At 42.0% G+C, this 20,132-nt stretch overlaps 1 protein-coding gene across 4 annotated transcripts in view; it reads right to left on the reverse strand.

Moving 5' to 3' along the window:
• The window catches only part of gbf1 (golgi brefeldin A resistant guanine nucleotide exchange factor 1), a 77,040-nt gene extending 61,449 nt beyond the window's left edge, over window positions 1-15,591 (reverse strand). For all 4 annotated transcript variants that reach the window (XM_085295879.1, XM_085295878.1, XM_085295877.1 and 1 more), the window contains exons 1-3: window positions 15,309-15,591; window positions 7,930-8,033; window positions 7,649-7,715 (exon numbers count right to left, since the gene is read on the reverse strand). In XM_085295879.1, the coding sequence (XP_085152005.1) occupies window positions 7,649-7,715; window positions 7,930-8,025 (163 nt within the window). In that variant the 5' untranslated portion in view covers window positions 8,026-8,033; window positions 15,309-15,591. The remainder of the gene's footprint in view (window positions 1-7,648; window positions 7,716-7,929; window positions 8,034-15,308) is intronic.
• Between the last annotated feature and the right edge of the window lie 4,541 nt (window positions 15,592-20,132).

Here is a 20,132-nt window from a genome sequence, read left to right on the forward strand (position 1 = left end):
TTTTTCATGCCATCATTCGTGTTTGATTTCATCCTTAGACACATTACATGATATGTTTTATTTTTTTATTTCACACATGGTACAGCAGTAATGCATTCCCATACACAATCTTCCTTTCAATTAAAGTAACACTGTTTCCATGCATGAAAAGGAGCAGGAAGAAGAATAAATTCTTATTGATACCTGCCCCCTATCTGTGATAATACAAGTAGGCAACCAAAATTACACTATGACAATTTTCTGCACATAACAAAATAAAGCAAACAGAACAATATACTCAACAATGAGCAATACCACTAAATATCAAACTAAAAGGATCATTTTTCTACAGTTAAATTCTATTCTTTTCAACTTCTTCATATTGGTTCATCATTTTATTCTTATAGCAGATTTTAAATTGAGAAACATTTATACAACACTTAAGATGATCACTGAGAGAACTCCAGTTTCTTATGCCTGTGACTGTTGGACACATTTGCCTTCATGTGGTTCGAGCAAACCGGTGCTTAAAATAAAACTTCCTTCTGCCGTCCCCATTTTCTGAACACAATACAAATAAACTTTGTAACTTAAGAGGTAGTGTTTTATTTTTCGCCCTAAACATAATAGTTAAAGTCTGTAATTTCACTATGTCTTCTAGTTTTAATAATTTCAATTTTATAAACAAATTATTAGTGTGTTCTCTATATTTAACATTATGCATAATTCAAAGCGCTCTCTTCTGTAATAAATATAATGATTTCATATCAGTCACGTATGTATTCCCCCATACTTCAACACAATAGCTCAGATAGGGTAGAAACAATGAAAAATATAATATTCTCATTGTCTTGCAATCTAATATATATCTAACATTACCCAGGATATAAACACTTTTAGCCAACTTTTTTTTAACATGTTCAATATGTGATTTCCATGTTAACTTGTCATCCACTATTACACCCAGAAAACGGAATTCTGTCACTCTTTCAATTAATACTCCCTGTACAGATAATACTATCTCTTCCTCCTTTACACGGTTTCCGAATATCATAAACTTTTGCCACTTTCATTCATTTTTACATGCATTTTCTAGTCCTTTTGTTATCCATGGTTTACCAGCAGTTTTCTTTTGCTTATATAATACCAGTGGACAGTGATTTTCATACAAAACCAAATAAGTATTTAAGAATGACTCGTATGCAGCATTAACGTCATTTACATAAACCTCATTCCAATCTTCTTTCATAAGATCTTGCCTGAACTCATTTATTGCATCATCATTTCTAATTCTTATATATCTGTCTACACACACTTCCTCCTTTTGTTTCATTTTATAATCTAAAGTAACAAAAACAGGTAAATGATCACTTGTGTCATTTATGACAAGACCACTTATAATGTTGAATTCCAAGCAATTTATGAAAATATGATCAATTGAAGTAGCTGACTTTTCAGTTATTCTACTAGGTTTAGTAATCAGAGGGTAGAACCCTCTTCCAAATAATAACTCAAAAAAAATCTGATGATGCCTTATGATTGGACATTTTTTAAAAATCAATATTATAATCAACGCAAATACAGAATGTCTTATTTCCCTTTGCCTTGCCTAATAAATCTTCTACTACATCTGTGAATGTTTCTATCAGTGTCCCAGGCCTCCTATACATACAAGTAACAATTATATTACTCTTTCTTTCCCTTTCTATTTCTACTGTCACACACTCCATTAAATCATCAATAGCCACAGACATATATTCAACCTGTTTACATTTCAAATCACTATCAACAAAAAGTGCCACACCTCCTGCCTTCTTATTAGATCTATTTATATGATGTAATTCATACCCATCAATGTGAAAGTCCCAACCCCTTTCCTCATCTATCCATGTTTCTGATAGTGCTATCACTTTAAACTTGCCTTTCAGATTATTCAAAAAATCATAGATCAGAACAAAACTTTTATAGAGGCTTCTACAGTTTAAATGAATTAATGAAAATGTATTGCCTAAGTCAACATTATCCCTAAATTGATTCTCAGTATAATACTCGCATGTAACATTAATAATTGCATTGTTTTGTTTTTCATTTTTAACCATGTATTACCACTGGAGGTAAACCCTTTGTCTTTACAGTCATGAAAGTGTCTCTTAGTCGGAGCTTTTTCATACAATAACCCAACAAACTGTTCTTGACCAGGCCAGATGAAGACGTTTTGGTTTACCAAGCAAAGGATGTTCTTTTTTGGCCGTTCAGTCCAAATAATAATAACATTAATAACAACAACAATAATAATAAGCCAAAAAAACCAAGCAATCATATTATTTGGAGGTAAAGCTGATAAGTGCCAACAAAAGAACATTCCTCCATTGTGCTGCCAGACTGTCCTAATAAGCTAAATGCATCCAAAGGAAAGACTCCAACACAGAATGTGTGGCAGCGACTGCATTTAGGAACAATAAGAGTTTAAATGTGTACATCATGCTTCTGTGACCTTTGATCAGAGATTCATCAGAAATAAATTATGTCCACAAAAGCTCAACGACTTGGAACTAAGCTGAACTGATCTGAAATCACTTCAGGATTATTATGAGTGGACTAAAACTTCAAAAACTGACGTTCAAGCCAAAGCTGCCTTCCACCTCCTCCTCCACCCACTCTTCCTCCTCCTCGACCTCCTCTTCCTTCAGCTCGGGGTTCATGGGGAAGAGTTTGCTTTCTTCTCAGCTCTGTCAGAACATCCAGATCCTCTGCGGCACCTTCGACCCTTTGTCCCATGTAGCTCTCTGCTGCCTCTGTGACTAAGTCCAGACCCCCCACCCCCACCCAAACAGACAGGATGATTAATAGCCCTCTGGTGGGACTCTCGATCCACTCAGCACATTGTTGAGAGCGTCTGAAACAGAACAACAGTTGCATCCCCACTTCAAACTGGGCCTAAGCCCTGCCTGTCATTCCCCGGTTAACTGGCCAGATTTACAGCTACGAACCAGCACTAGGTGGCAGCCTGTCTGAGGACCCGCGGCTACTTCTTTTAGCTGTTTTGATGGGACTCTTAAAACCAGTAGGCCAAATGCTTGGCACACCTGTATAGTCTCCCATCAGGCATCCAGGACCGTGCTACACCGAGGCAGCGAACATTTATATTCTGTTTCCAAAGCATTTGGTTTGTTTGCTTCTTTGGCAGCAATGAGAAGAAACTGTCAGGCAGCACTGCTTAAAGAGTTCAATCTAAAAGCTCCAGTGCTGTTCCATTTACATCTTATTCATTCTACAACTTGTATTTATTTAATGCAACAAGAGTTGAATGAAAACAGCACGTTTGTGATTAAACATTTCATATCTGTACATGCGTTATTTTACAGCATCGTCTAATTAAAGAGTATATCTGAAGCTCAAGTTCCTCCTGATGCATCAGTGCCAGTGTTAGAGTTTGTAGGAGAGCAGTACAATAATGTGTCCACTCTTTGTCTTTGTCTGAATTTCTACGAACATTATTGCTAAGGATTGTCTTATTGCATTGGAGTCACACTGGGCTTTTAAGGGGTATTTATTATTTTCTTCTTTTTTTTGGGTTGTATGGAAGCCCCAAACGCAATTTCATTGTTCTTGACAATGACAATAAATAAATAAATACTAAATACTAATACACTCAGGAGTTAATCTGGACTATTTATCCTGAAAAATCAGACTACAGATTAATAGAAGGGACGGCTTGAATCGATCACCGTCTTCTTACTGTGTCATAAAACGACACTGACAGAAGGAATGAGAACATAATCTCATGCTTAAGGGTTTCAGACGCCGGGGCCTGGCAGCAGACATGTGAAGCATCGCCATGAGGCACATTCTCTGTGCTCAGAATGCCTTCATAAGTAAACATATTTGCATAAGCAGCTAAGCAGCATGAATTATGGCGCCTCTTCATCGGCATTTGCCAGTTGTCTTCTGCCACTTCAATTGGGAGTGATATATGTGTGAAGATCAGGTGGCAGAAAAGAGGGAGGGAGGGGTGAGACTGTTGAAGGTGGGGGTAAAAGGCCACAACCAGTTCATAAGTGCTTGGGCTGCAATCCCCAGAGGCATGCCGATGCCTACAACTGCATGCACGCGACCTTGAAATGAGACGACGAGGGACAGCATGTGTGCATGCTCTCCTGATGACTGACATGAAGGTAAAATGGGATGAATTAGTGAGGGTTGTTGTTGTTGTGGCCCTCAAGTATCACTGAAATCAAAGAAAGAAATATGAGCATTCAAAGCGAAATGATTAAAAATCTCATATTTTTGCCATAATTCTGCGATTGCAACGCCTCATAAGCCGGATAATTATTACGAAGCCCATCTAGAGAGCAATCAAGTGATCCTCCGCCATGTTCCTTCTGCAAGTCCACTGCCATGCCCCCAAGACATCCGCTCCTCGCGCCGTGCTAGTGATTCGAGTCAATTAGAGGTGCGCTTGTGGATTTCGTTATTGTCTGGATGTAAAGGGGAAAGCTGTCAGTCAAAGGGCCACTCTGGCTATGTATCTGGAGGGTGCAAGGGGCTCTAAACCTGTATTTGTATGAATAAAAATGAAGGGATTTAGGAGCAGACTGTTTGGCTGCAGCACAGGGATGGGGGAGGTGGGAGTGCAGGGAGTAAAAAGAAAGAATTGAAGATTTGAGTAGCTGAGGCTCAGTGACTTCTGCATAACAAAAAAGAAGGTGAGCAGGAGAGGAAATACAATCTGTTTCAGGAAGGGCTGTTCTCTGCTCTCCTGTAGTCTCAGAGGGATAGTCAGCCAATAAAAGAAATCCACAGAATTATTCAACAAGAGAGCGAGACGGATTTCTCCGTGTGATAACGGCCCTGTGTGGGAGAGACCCTCCGCCAATGTCAAGTAAGAGATGAAGACTCAATCTGCAGGTCAGAAGAAGAAAAAATAAATGCATCACCATCTTCTGTTTGGGCGACTTTTATGTGTGACGAATGAAACGTGCTAACAACTACGACCAAAGCCAGCAGCAGCCACTGAGACAACAGACAACTGCTAAACAATAGAGCGCTCACAGGGTGTGCTAGGACCTGATTTCATACTGAAATGAATGGTCAGTGCTTTCAGTGGTCTGCCTCTTGTGCCACAATTTTTAGCAAGAAAATACCGATTCAGTTTCTGGTCAAAGCTGTGAAAAGCACTCAGTTACACCAGTCTAATGAGATTAGCGCCGGAGCATTAAGTATGGCGCTCGATACAAACCGTCCCATGTAAATCGGTGGAATAGCTCCGGTTTCCTGGGACTGCCTGTCTGAATAAGGGCATTACAACACATGGCCCATCGCTGGCCCAACTATTTGACTGTGCTCTCATTGTTCTGAAGTCAAGAACGGACCTTACACTTTCCAGAAGTTGGGGGAGAGCTTTTCCCGCTTTCACAAAACAGACACAACACTTCCTTTCCCAGAACAATTCATCTCTTTGCTTGACAAGACTCCCTGCTATATTTACCCAACTAAAATTGCAGATGATATACTTCCAGCTGCACCACGGCACATGGTCCTGTCAATCACGCCGGTTACAGCAGAGCAGGACTGCCAGAGCGACCGATGCTACCACGACACTAAGCTGCAGAGAAAAACGAAAAGAAATCTTGTGGGGACTAATGCCCGTTTCCTCTGCTGGTTGATTCTTGTCGTTAGAGGAACGGAGACGCACACGAGAGCGAACGGAATTACCGGGCTTTCATTAAGCAGACAGCTGGGCTACTACCAAGCAGCAAAACACAGCCCACCCACAAGATTTATCCACCAGCACAGCGCTGAGGTTCTGTGTGAAAGGTTTATTAGGCTGTTGTGCTGCTGCGAAAAACAAAACAAATTGATCAGTCTCTCAAGCACTTTGGCTCTGCTGCGGTTATTCCTCTAACCCAAGTATGAATGAAACATTTGACAGGCTGACTGCACTGGAGATTTGGACTTAAGGACGGAACAAGGCCTTCAAACATTCTTGACATCAAGTCATTACTTAATGCAAATGTCTAAAAAAGAAAAAAAGAATAATCCAGCATTACATTCAACTTGCAGTCTGGTCAAACACAGAACTATAATGCAGGCAGTGAGGTTGGTGATTTGATGGCTGAAGGGAAAAGCTTATGGAAGGAGGAAAAGAAAAGAGGAGGGTGAGCCCGTGTTGTGGATTCCTCCTCAGCCAGCAGTGCCTGTCCATCTCACAGTGGCAGAGGCATTCCCTGGAGGAAGGCAGCAGCAGCGGTGGGGGCTTAGTGCTGTGTGTGTTTCATCTTTCCCACTGCCCAGAGCTGCAGGGCCATGGGAGCTGCCAGGATTCTCACTCCAAAGGCATGACAACATGCGGGACGGAGCCAGCTTGGACCGCTCAGAAAGAGCAGGCCAGCTGACGGAGAGGCGGGGCTTCAGCACCACCATTGTACTTACAGACACGAGGACTCGTGAATAACTGGTCCCACTCAGTAACAATGTTACTACAACATCCAATGGCACAACCTGAATCTACTGGAAACACAAGTGTGGGTGTGCCCTGGGGTATGTGCACTACACCCTCTGCACCTTGGGTGGCCAGCAGCTTCAGGTAGTTAAACTGGAAACCATCATTTCATAAAGCCACCCAACCCTTCCCTGCACATTTGTAACAGCACTACTGTAACTCTCATCGTAGCCTGACGGCTGTTACAGATGTGCTATCAACAAGAGCAACAAATGCCTGCTTGACCTGATCTGTGTAGACATCACTGATCACTGTTAACACTTTGCTTTCAGACTCCTCGAGCAACTAGAACGAAACAGTAAAATACAAACTGCTGGTTCGCTCCTGCTCATTTCTTCTGTTGGCTAAGAGTAATGTTAGATAAAAAGATCCCATTTAGAGCCAGTCAATATAATAGGCGACCTATTGTGATCTCTGACATTTTCACACATGAAGCATGAAAACATGAGTCACATAGACTGTCAGCTGCTCTGCAAGTCCACAGGAGCTCTATTTGGGGTCCTTAGGGACTAGTAAAGCGCTATATAAATACAGGCCAGGCCATTTATTTATATACATGTATACATGGTACATTTGGCATTTATTGAAAAATTAAAAAAATTCTGTGGTCAAGGTCAAAAATGTCATCATCACATTTGCAGGAATCAAAACACAGTGAGTCATTACGTAACGTAAATCGTTCTTTCCACTTTATACAACATGCCTCACTCAACAACACTACGCTCTGGTGCTTTCTAACATTTATACACTCTCCACTGAGTGTACGGTATCCTGCCCAAGGACACTTTAGCACCCGGCCTGGGATCAAACCACCAACTTTCTAATTGGCAGATCATTTGCTCTGCCTCCTGAGCTAAACCCATATATAGCACGTTCTAACAGATCTATGCCATGGTGATTTACAGAAGAACAGTGGACCTGTCCTTTAACTTCAACTTCAGGTCATTTGATAAATAAACTTGTAAGTACGTGGAAGTCCTGAAAATAAGATAACCAACAAAGCAAATCTTGATGAACAGTTGCAGACTCGTATCTGTTCAATAATACGAATTCATAACACTTTTTACAGATTGAAGGTTCTCCAGTGAAGCTGTGACTCAAAAATCAAATCTTTCAGTATTTAAAGTGGAATTCAAATTAGCACACAGCCTAAATAAGGCCACGTACCTTTTATGGTGTTCAGGATGTCCTTGAGATTGCCAAAGCTGTTGAGTAATGGGTCCTGTTCTTCGTCCTGGGTAAAGAACAGAATCTGATTGGTAAGAAAACACTTACACACAGTATTATCAGTATTATGGGTTTACTGTTTGGCCCTGAAACAGACTGACTGTAGACAGACATACAGCCAAGCTGGAGCTCATCACGTTCACGCTGGTCACTTTTTCATATTGTTAGTAAATCTAACTAACTGTGTAAAACAACACATAACACGCTTGTGTTGAACTTACTAGTGGAGTGTGGGTATTCCATCTGGAGTTCCTCTTTATGGCTCCAACAACGGTGCTAATTTCACCCTGGACGATGTAGATGTTCTTATCCACCATGCTGCTTCCTGACAGAAAACACATAATAGCATATGGTCACTTCTAGAGCCAGGCTAAATAACCTGAAGTCACTGAAAGGCCATTTCTACAGGCGTTTATAATGCGGCTCTTCATCTGTGGCTCCATGCTACACTGATTTACGTTCACTTAGCAAGTGAAAGGTTACTTGTTCAATTGTAGGTAGAGGAAGGGCATCCAGTGTAAAAAGTACTCTGGGGAAAATAATGATTGGATACCTGCTGAATTTAGAACATTAGGCTTTGGGCTGAGGGCGCAGGAGGGACTGGAGCTAAAGGATGGACCATGGACAGATACAGCCACTGAAAGATGTGTACTGCTGCCTTCTCCCTGACAGGACCATGAAGGAATTCTGACTGACTGCCGGCAGATGGGTGACCGTAATGATAGCCCCTGCCTGTGACGTGGATGAGGCAACCATGGAGTAGTAACGCTGCTAAACGGCTAGGAAAACCAGTGGTAATGTCTAATGTATCCACCAGGGGGAGCAGTGTGGCGCTGCAGTCATTTACAGGCTGCTACACTATATGTTTATACTTGTTCAGGGGTTTTTTTAATTATGACAGACTCATACCTGGATATGTGTTTGCAGCAAATAAAATAGAGGCTGTGCGCAGCGAAGCAGCCAGACAGAAAGTACTGTTTGTTGTGGATAGGCGTAGCTTTTGGTCACGTGGTGTCAGTAATAGTGATTGCTATATCACCTGTTCACGGCCCGAGGGAAATTTTGTGAATGAGTGGGTGATGGGGGAAGTCGACTTTTGCTGACCGCTCAAGCTTGGAATGTTTTTGTTCACTGTTTTTCTACGGATTTTAAGGATTTGATAACAAATAAAGGAGTTTTAACTTGGAACTTTGACTAACGTTTTAAACAGCGGGCGCGTCAACATTATTCCCCTATTCAGCTGCTCGGCGACTCAAAGGCTTGACAGTCGCCAACACCGTTTGTGTTCTCTGATTATTGTCGACTTGTGTTTCTGAACATGAAAGCATAAAACGAGGCTTTTATTGCACTGCTAATGTTCTTATATACAATGCAAAATCAAAATGTAATATGGTATTTTAACGGTGAATAAATAAATGAACACTTTTATAACACAATTGGTAAAAATATATTGAATGGATGACTTGACAGTAGCTTTACTAATGAAGTATGGATTGCATCATGTTAAAATGCAGTAAATTGCCTGCTGTGACTTTTACAGACAGGTAAGAAAGCACAGGCTGTCATTAGCATCACAGTGGGTTCCTTTGTCACACAGTGGGTGACCATTCAGAGCGCTCCCACCCCCACAGAAGCCAGCGACTTCCAAACCCCAGCCCAAATATCCTCTCGATGCCAGCCCTGATTTTATCACATGTAAATGGTATTCAAGGAATCACTGACAGAACGTATTTACAAATCACTGTTACAAAACCAATAATTTTTTCTGTGATAAAGTTTAGGAAAATACAACGTTCAAAAGAGGGATTTTCTCATTTTAGTGCTTGTTGTTCAGCTGCAGCGTTTCATTTGCACTGAAACTATCGTCACCTCTTAAAGATCCATCCAAGCAGGCAGCCACCATCTCTGCCTGTCTGTAAGTCTTTCTTAGTGAAAGTCATCGAGGTTTTTTCACCCTTAATAAAATAATCACAGAAGAATTTAAGTTTTTAACATGGAAGTCCCACAGGATCTTAGCTCGGTCATTCACCACCACCCAGTTTGACCTCAGGACTTCCAGGCCACACTCGGCACAGATGTTCCTGTACACTGTGCCGGCCACTTGGTTATGGCGTTCCTTGTATGCCCTGCCTGCTAGCATCTTGCACCCTGCTGTTATGTGCTGGATTATCTCAGGGGCATCTTTACACAGCCTGCACCTGGGGTCTTACCTGGTGTGATAGACCCCAGCCTCTATGGATCTTGTGCTCTGAGCTTGTTCCTGTGCTGCCATGATTAGTCTCTGTGCTGCCTTTCAGTCCAGCTTTGTCCAGCCACTCGTAAGATTTCTGGATGTCAGCCACCTCCGCTATCTGCCAGTGGTACATACCGTGCAGGGGCCTGTCCATCCATGATGGTTCCTCCTCTTCCTCGGGTTTCTGCTGCCTGAGGTATTCACTGACCATGTGGTCAGTTGGAGCCATGTTCCTGATGTATTCGTGGATGGTCGTTGTCTCCTCCGGCCTCCTTCCTTCCGCTTAGCATACAGCCTCAGGGTGCTGGATTTGGGGTGAAACCCTCCATGCATCGTCAGGAGCTTCCTTGTCTTGATGTCAGTGGCTTCTATCTCCTCCTTTAGCCAGCTTATTGTCCCAGCAGGGTACCTGATCACGGGCAGGGCGTAGGTGTTGATAGCCCGGATCTTGTTCTTGCCATTCAGCTGACTCCTCAGGACTTGCCTGACCCTCTGCAGGTACTTGGTGGTTGCAGCTTTCCTAGCGGCCTCTTCATGGTTCCCATTTGCCTGCGGGATCCCTAGGTACTTGAAACTGTCCTCCATGTCTGCAATGTTGCCTTCTGGTAGTTCAGTCCCCTCAGTTCTGACTACCTTCCCTCTCTTTGTTACCATCTGACTACACTTCTCCAGTCCGAACGACTTCCTTTGTCTTTGCTGTATATCCTGGTGGTGTGGATCAGTGAATCAATGTCTTGTTTACTCTTGGCAAACAGCTTGATGTCATCCACGTACAGGAGGTGATTGACAACTGCTCCATCCCGTAGTCGGTATCTGTAGTCAGTTCAGGCCTATGCAGAACAGCAGTGGGGACAGAGCGTCTCCTTGGTAGATCCCACACTTGATGGTGACTTGTGCTATGGCCTTGAAGTTGGCCTCTAGTGTTGTCCGCCACATCCCCGTTGAGTTCCTGATCAAGGCTCTTAGGGTCCTGTTCATCTTGTTTAGTTCTAGGTATTCCAGGATCCATGTGTGGGGCATCGAGTCACAGGCCTTCTTGTAATCAATCCAGAAAGGGCACAGTTTGGTCAGTCTAGTCTTGCAGTCTCGGACGACTGCTTGATCTACCAGCAGCTGGTGTTTACCTACTCTGGTATTATTACCCATCCCTTTCTGTGCCCCGCTCATGTTTTGAGCCATGTGCTCATTCACATCATCTAGTAGATCTTCAGAGGATACTTTACATAGTCGTGGTAACCGGCTAGGGAGGATCCAGGTTTCAAGCTTCGCTATGATCCCATCTCTCAGGTCAGTTTCTCTCACACTCAATGATCCTTCTTCCATCACACTCGGGGTCTTGGGTGGGGGTGATGTTATCTACCGTACCAGTTTTGCTGCCGTCAATCTGGTAGTATTGACGGCGGCATCCAGTAAAAATACTGGTGGTCGCCAGTGCTACCCCTCGGCCTCCTAGTAGATGCACCCATGTTATTTTTTATAAATCCTAGGTGACATCTTTCCCCAACTTATTGTTGTCAATATATTTTTCAGAAAACGGCCCTTGGTCACCAGGATTTAAACTAGTCCACGATTTTTAGCAGATGCACCACCGGTATGCTTTTCAAGTCAAACCATAGATATTTATAAAAAAAATAATAAAAAAAAAAGAAACATACATTATTGATCATACTATTCAGAACAGATAGGTTCCAATAAAAATTTGAGTAGGTATACTGTGTCATTTTATGTGTGAGACTTAAAAAAATTCAATGTCAAATACCAAATTTCTACAAAAACTATATGAAAGTTAAGTCTTCAAGCTTCAAGTTTAAGTCTAAGAACTATGACCAGTAAATGTGCATCGAATATAAGAAGCAAACAGCAAATTTCCGTGTCTGGCTTTCCAATGCCTAAAGCCAATATGGATAACCAAACAGAATCAAAATGACATGTGATTTATATTTGACAAGCAGTACAGGTCTGAATAGTTGGATTAACCTTGTTCCTTTTGCCATGACTCTCATGGCAATTTTTCATACCATTCATTTTTTGAATACACAGAAAGCAGCCTATTTAAAATAACACCCAGATATAAGTGTAAATAGCTGGATACAGTGACAGGCGTATAGCTGATGGAAAAAAAAAAAAAAAAAAAGGATAATAATATTAAGTAGATATTGGCAAGAGAATGAGCCCAATGCTCAGGAGCTGACAGCAGTCTGGAAGAATTACCAGACATTCATTTCATGAGCCACAGTTGTTAACGGGTCTGTATTTCCCCCACAGCATATGCAGAAAGTCAGAGGTCTCTAGTTCTTACATCTGGGTGAGACAACTACATCTACAGTCTTACATAAAGAAGAGGACAGAATCATTAGGTCCCTTTTTTTTAAAAAAAAGATGGCGTATTAGAGCTAGTATTAGAGTTGAAATTTAGAAACTAAAGTTGAAAATCTAGTTTGTATTTCCAGAAAAAAGTCGAAATGGTTGTTTCGAGACAAACCACCACAGTTCCCAAACTGTCCAAGTTAGTGACATCACACTTCAGAATTGTTTTTTATTACAAGGAAGGAAATTATTTCTCTTTCAGCACATAAACACAGTGTGGTGATAAACATAAGGATGTTAAAAATGCGGTAGAGAAAGCTGCATCAGGTGACATGGAAAAACCACACAAACTTGGAAGATTTATAGAAGTGAAATGCTGGTAATGGACAGATACAAGGTTATCTGTGGTTGGACCCTTATGTAATAAAAGAGGACATGTCAGGAAATTGCACTTGGATCACCCAACTCTATCATAGTCGAGCAGTAATGCCTGAGCCGGGAAACAAACCACCCTAAAACCTTACAATACAAAGTTATGGAAAGTTTACACTTTGTTTCAAAATGATTAAATCTGAGATGTTGCTTTATTGTAAGGTTATTAAAGTTTTAAATTGTTTAACAAATAATTCTAACATTTACATATGATAATATTAGAAATATGAAACATCTTCAGCAGTCACAATACTCATGATTTATAAGTTACCCTAACTTGGCTATCGTAAGTAAGCTCATAATCAACATATACACCCCAGATTTCTTCAACTCTGGTATCTGCTTCCTTCAGAAGTTCTCTGATAACTCAGCAATTGTTGGCCTCATCGCCAATGAGGACAACAGGGACTATAGAGAACTGACTGAGGACGCCGTCAACTGGTGGTACCGGAACCACCCCCATCTCAAAGGTGAGAAAACAAAGGAGCTGCTGGTTGACTTCCACAAGCACAAACATCCTCCACCTACCTAAACTACAGTGAACAGCCACAGAATGGACATTGAGGTAATAGAGTCATAAGTACTAGCGTCAGCTGACCAATAAACCAAACTGGCCGGCCTTCAAGGTGTGGCTGATAAATACAAAAAAATAAAATGATCCGACCAAGACAAAAACGGTGGTATTTTGTAAATATAATAAACGCGAATTCACTTTGTAAGTGTGTAACTTTATTAGTCCTTCTGAAATGCGCCAACAACATTGAGAGTAACATCCTCCTCTCTGTCCCTTAATGCTCTCTGGTCGCTATGGTAACGTGTAAATATTACTTTCAAAATAAGACACAACTACAACACGGGAAAAGACCCAGGAAACGGAGTTAACAATAAAAACCCTGAAGACCATAAATTTCACACCTGAGCCTCAACTCTCGGGACCTGGTACCAAACGACGGTACCGGTCAGTGGCCCGGGGATTCTTTCGGTCACTACCCACAGCTCGTGACCAAAAGGTGAAGGTAGGGACGTAGATCGACCGGTAAACTGAGAGCTTCACTTTTACGCTCAGCTCTCTCTTCACCACGACGGACCGGTACAGCGTGCACATCACTGCAGCCACAGCACCAATCCGTCTGTCGATCTCCCGCTCCCTTCTCCCATCACTCGCGAACACGACCCCAAGATACTTAAACTCCTCCACTTGTGGGAGGAACTCATCCCCGACCCGGAGTGGCCACTCCACCCTTTTCCGGCTGAGAAATCTTTGGGTTTTTTCCTTTGTTTTTGTTTTTTAAATGTGAGCTGACAGCACACTCACATCTGTCATACACATCAGTCCCAATGCATTTACACTGAAGCTGCATTCACGTGCACACATGTACATATGTAAATTTGAATCCAAATTCCCAAATGTCCTCACGTGGGCGAGTCAGAGATAACTACAAGGCTGGATGTGGTCCAGGGCCATACAACGCCCAGATGTGGACTAATCTTTGAGCATTTCATTGACTAGGAAATTAGTTGCCAAAACATCCCTAATTTACAAAGTAAAGGCACCTTGTTCCACACCTAAGTAACTTTGTTTTAGTAGTGTCCTCAGTGTGCAGGGGCCTTTATTTAGTGACACCTTGTCCTACCTGCTCCTTATAATGTTCATCTCAGGGGCTGGTGATGTCACTAGGGTCGTGCTTATGGACGATGATGTCGGGCATCAACGATAGTCAAAATATGCAGCAGCAGCAACTCACCAATTAAGCTTAGCACATTTTACTATTGTTAAATTCAATTAATTAAATTAATGTAATTACAGTCATCATAATCAATTGGCCTCATATATTCATGTCTCATCTCCAACAACAGCTGACACAAGCAACAAAAATGAAATGTATTTTAGGTTCAGCTAATGAAACCTGACAAATAAATATCTTTGTCACAGTTCTGGTTTTTATTTGGTGGAAACCAAAACATCTTTGATGGGGTGCCAGGATTTTTTATGTGCAGGAAAACATTTTTATGGTTAACTTGTACCAACCCTTTAAAATGGTAATATTTCCTTAGACAGAAAGAAAAATCACATAATACCAACCCCATAAACAAGCTGAGTAAAAAGTAACAGTGTTTATGGAACAGTTTGTGCTTGTTTTGGTGGAAAGTGGTATTTTTAGCCTGTGTCTGGATTACAAGTAACTTCCGGTGATTCAACCTCTGTGTCAGAATGCAGACAATTTTATCAATCAGTGTAAAAAGAAACAAAAAAATAAACTCAGCCATGCAAGCTTCTGATAATCTAATATGCTATGTGGCTAATTAGATTAGGCAGTATCTCCTTAAAGACAAACTCAACAGGCTCTCTCTCATTGAAAGGCATTTATCATTTGAGCAAAAGAAAAACATGGCGTCAGACTTAAGTTTAATCGACGTTCTGACGAACTCAAATGTAAATGAGCAATTTACGGGACCAATTACCTGCATGCTACCTACTTAGCTTAACTAGCTAGCACCTTATTTAGCTACTGGTAGCTGTGTTTTCATCATCCAAGCCACTATGTACGTCCCTGATTTGCTTAGGATAAACTTCCGCTGAGTAAAACATAAAACGCTTCTGTTGTCCATTTGAAATGAATATATTACCTGTCTAGGGCGGTTGTATCGCAGATGAAGTCCTTCTATAGCTAATGCTAGCCTTGCTCGGTAAGCTAGTAGGCTAGCCGGCCAAGAGTGAATGAAAAAGACCAGAGTTCAGTTCAGTCTCCGCAATGAAACAAAGCAAAAAGGTCGGACATCCCACAGTGCGATAGCGAAATATTCCCAAACACCGGCTCTTCATTCGCTTAAAAATGCTCGACAGGTCAGTAAAGTCTACACCTTCCAGCTGTCACTCTGCTCTTAGTAAACACACTGACGTGGAAAAGCTCTACACTCTCAACCGAACATGATTGCACAGTTTTGATTGACGTGCAACTAAACCAAGTAGTTTTTAAGGCTATATACGGCTTCATTATACAAGTACGTATCAGATCATGAAATAAGGCTGATTGTTATATTAATGCTTGTGTTACTTTATAACTATTTACAAATAACAGGGGTTCTCAAAAATACCACTTGCGTTACAAAGTGATAAAGGCGGGACTAGTGGCGCGTTAGGTTGCGAAGGACAGATGACGAAAGCACGAAAGGAGCAATCCCACTGTGACGCTTAGCTGTCATTTGGCTGTGTTCTGGCCATTACACGTACGTTTCGTTTCATTTCTAAAGCAGTTTATGTAAAATATTTGTAAAACCGCTTAAATTAAAGCTGAAAGTCTGAAATTCAATCACATACTGACTGATTTAAAATCCTCTGTGGTGCTGTACCAAAGCAAAACGACACAAATTCTATCTTTGTCAAACAAATCATGACCCTAATTGCATGGTTTGATCTTACATATTATTGTGAGTCACATTTGCATAATACTGAAGCATCGAGCTGCATGTTACTGTTGCTGCTGCAGATCTCTTATTTGAACTGCTATGAAACATTTTTGCCACCAGTTTTCTAACTATTGTTCTAAAGGTGATACTGACATACACTCCATGGTGACTGGGTGCATAACTTATTGTTTTCTTTGAAACAACTGTACCTACTGACTCCAGTTCCTTCTGGAGCTCTCCACACGTCGTCCTCGGCTCTCGGACGTGGCTCTTTGTACTAAGTGGAAGGATTGTTTTCTAATATCTGATGCATTTAGGCTGTTGTCGTGGCTTTCCGTGCCTTTTTGCACCTCTCTTTTTCAAGAGTTTAGTACTTCTCATTATTACACATGACTCATCTATGGACATTGATGGTTTGACTTCTTAGCATGATCTGGGTTATCAGTGAAACCTAATAAAACATTTCATGTCAGCAGCACCTTTAGATATTGTTGACAGCTCAATACTTATTACACAGCTGTGCAGGTATCAGGGTGCCCTTTGGCCCTTTTTTTCCGGTTGAGTATTCCGTCTTTCCTGGTGTGTGTGTGTGTGTGTGTGTGTGTGTGTGTGTGTGTGTGTGTGTGGCTCAGGGGCTGTTCTGGTAATCTTCTGATTCAGCATCCGAAAAGAGACACTGACTGCCCCGGGCACATCATTGGTGTCTCACACACTAAGAGGCAAGATTGAACATGAAAAATTCAATTTTATTTATATAACACCAAGTCACAACAAGAGGTGCCTCGAGGGAAATAATACAGAGAAACCCAAGATGACTGCCTATGACCAAGCGCTTTGGCGACAGTGGAAAGGAAAAGGTCCCTTATAACAGGAAGAAGCCTCTGGCCCATCCAGGCTCAGGGAAGGGCGGCAATCTGCCATGAACAAGTAGGGTGAATGGAGGAAGACGAGACAAAGACACACCGTGGAAGAGAGCCAGAGATTAATAATCAGTAAATGACTAAATGAAGAGTGGTGCATGAAGACAAAGGTGACAAAGAAGAAACAGTCATGGGAGTCCCCCAGCAGCCTACGTCTATTGCAGCATAACTAAGGGAGGATTCAGGGTCACCTGGTCCAGCCCTAACTATATGCTTTAGCAAAAAGGGAAGTTTGAAGCCTAATCTTGAAAGTAGAGATAGTGTCTGTCTCCTGAATCCAAACTGGAAGCTGGTTCCACAGAAGAGGGGCCTGAAAACTGAAGGCTCTGCCTCCCATTCTACTGTTAATGTATAATGTAAATTATACTGTGTTACATAATTAACCTGAGAGTGAAGAAGACTCCCCAGTTACACAAAGAAACTGGAGTGCATTGATGTGTTAATATAATCCCCACTGATGTGTAATTAATTACTGTACATTTCATTGTTATTAAGAAACAGACAAACGAGGGACTTCAGGACACGCTGTTAAATGCTCAGTGTCTGTGCCATGTGTCAAAATAAGAGCTAGAGTGAAACTGAGTCAGGGCCAGGAGTGTGATAGATACCAAATTAAACAGTTTGTTGAGTTTTCTGATTGTTAACAAACACATGTTAACTATTAACACATGTATGATCTGAAACATGTACCTGTTACGTATCTGTCAGCATCTGAAAACCTACTCAAAAATTAAGACTTGAGGAAGGGAGCAAATCCTGTATGTATGCATATTTTCTTTGAACTGGGTGGGTGTGGGGGTCCACTCAGCACCAGCTACAGTTCCACTCAGTGTGTACCCAGAAGCCACCATTGTGTGTGATCCTCTGCTCGCTCTTTCCAGTCTGTTTGATGACTTGGGAGATTTGTAATTGCAACATTTCTAAGCAAATATGTGCATGGGTTTCCACAGTGACAGATACACGGGCACCCCCGCAGAAATAACACACCGTGTGTTTTTGATGTCCTTGCATAAATATTTATTTAAACATATTTCATTATCAGAGAACCACTGTTAGCCGTCAAACCTTCCAAGACTCAAGAAATTATTTTTAATGACCAGGAGTTTGTGTTGCACTCAACGATATCCCTTTGCTACCATGATCAGTGGCTTATGAAACATCCGGAGTTCTCTCCATGACATTTCTTTCATCCGAGCTAAAAATATTGATTTAAAGTCGTGGACGTGATTGGGTTTATCATGAATGACAGACACAAGAATAAGAGCACTTATCTTTCTTTAACTCTGCAGGGTAAAGTTTGGATTATGGATGCACTTTCTTATTGGACGTAAACCGGGTGAATTTTCAGTAGAGTGGCGCCTACCTACAGAACGATCCCGCTAGCAAACCTGACTCAGCGGACCGAGTTTGATCCGTCCACTCTATTCAGGACGCCCGGGACAGCAGGGTGCGATCATTCGCAGAGTTAATAGTTCTGATTAAATCTTCTGGAACCTAAACCATGTCCTCCTCACAGCCTGATGTTCCTGCTCCTCCGGAGTCGCCTGAACCTGAATTCTCTGTCAGCGGGTTAGAAAAATGTGTCACATCTAGCTTCTGTCAGCACAATCGGACTGATGCCTTTGACTTTGTGAAAACTGTCAACAGCTGTCCTGACTTTAACAGCATGAAGGTCCCTGCTATAATGTAACCTGAATCAGACCATGATCTTCATTTGAATCCATCATTACTCCGAGCTAACCAGTTCATCCTGAACTAAACTGCAGATTATTTTAACCTTTAAATAACACCGTTTGTTTACCTTAGTTTATTTTGTAGCACATTTCACATGTACAGACCCAGTATGTAGGGGTGGCTGTAGCTCAGGTGGTAGAGCAAGTCATCCACTGGTCGGAAGGTTGGTGGTTCGATTCCTGACTTCCCCTATTCTACGTGCCAAATATCCTTGGGCAAGATACTAACCCCAAATTGCTCTCTGATGCATCCATCGGAGTATGAATGTGTGTGAATTTTAGCTATAAAGCACTTAGAAAAATGTGCATGGGTGAATGCACAAGTTGTGTAAAGCGCTTTGAGTGCTCAGATGAGTAGAAAAGCGCTATATACTGTAAGAACCAGTCCATTTGCCATTTACCATCTATGTTGTATAGCAGCGGTCCCCAACCTTTTTTGCACCACGGACCGGTTTATGCCCGACAATATTCGGGTCAGCTGGAGGCGCAGTCGAAGATTGCAGCGGTCCCAGATCAGATGTACACACTGGAACTCTTTCCCATGTTGCTGTCTGTGTTTATTGTGCTATGGTGTGTTGATATCTGTGCATTCCTGTATTATCCTTTTGTGTTACACATTTCGATGTTTTTTTTCCTCGCTACCTAGCCTGACCTGTTTCCCCAATGTGATGTTTGTGTATTGTATGTATGGTCAACAAGGCGCACATCTCGGTTGTGGGCCTTTAAGGCCTTTAAGGTGTCGCGGATAAATACAACAAAATAAAACTAGTACCGGTACTGAAAAAAAGACGATTTATTCATAACACAGGTGAAAAGACCCAGGAAAACCGAGTTAACGATAAGAACGATAACAAAATAACGCTGAAAACCGATAAAAACCCTGAAAACTATACATTTCACACCTGAGCCTCAACTCTCGCGGCCCGGCACCAAACGACTCACGGACCGGTACCGGTCCGAGGCCCGGGGGTTGGGGACCGCTGTTGTATAGCATTTCCTGTGGGAGTCTCTGGGGTCTCCAAAGTCAGCTATGCACTGGTTGTTTCAGTCCCTCCCTCCGACCATCCGGCTTTGTGTCACGACCTAACTGAGGTGTTCCCCAAAGATCTTGGACTCTATAGATCTGCTTCCTTGTGCTCCTTTGCCCTGTAGCTGCCTCTACAGTTTAGCCAAGTCCTTTTTAAAATTGTGTTTTTGGTCTTATTTGATAGGAGCAGTAAAAGCAGAAGGAGAGAAAGGAAGACATGTGGCAAAGGACTACGGTAAATGGTAAATGGCCTGTCCCCCCTAGGGACCCCAACGTGCTTTACACACCCAGTCATCCACCCATTCACTCTCACATTCACACACTGGTGGAGGCAGCTACAGTTGTAGCCACAGCTGCCCTGGGG

This window comes from Mchenga conophoros, linkage group LG13, assembly GCF_057382185.1.
Source record: "Mchenga conophoros isolate Kocher_MC1m ecotype Shallow Benthic linkage group LG13, M_conophoros_male_GT1.1, whole genome shotgun sequence".
Taxonomy (NCBI): Eukaryota; Metazoa; Chordata; class Actinopteri; order Cichliformes; family Cichlidae; genus Mchenga; species Mchenga conophoros.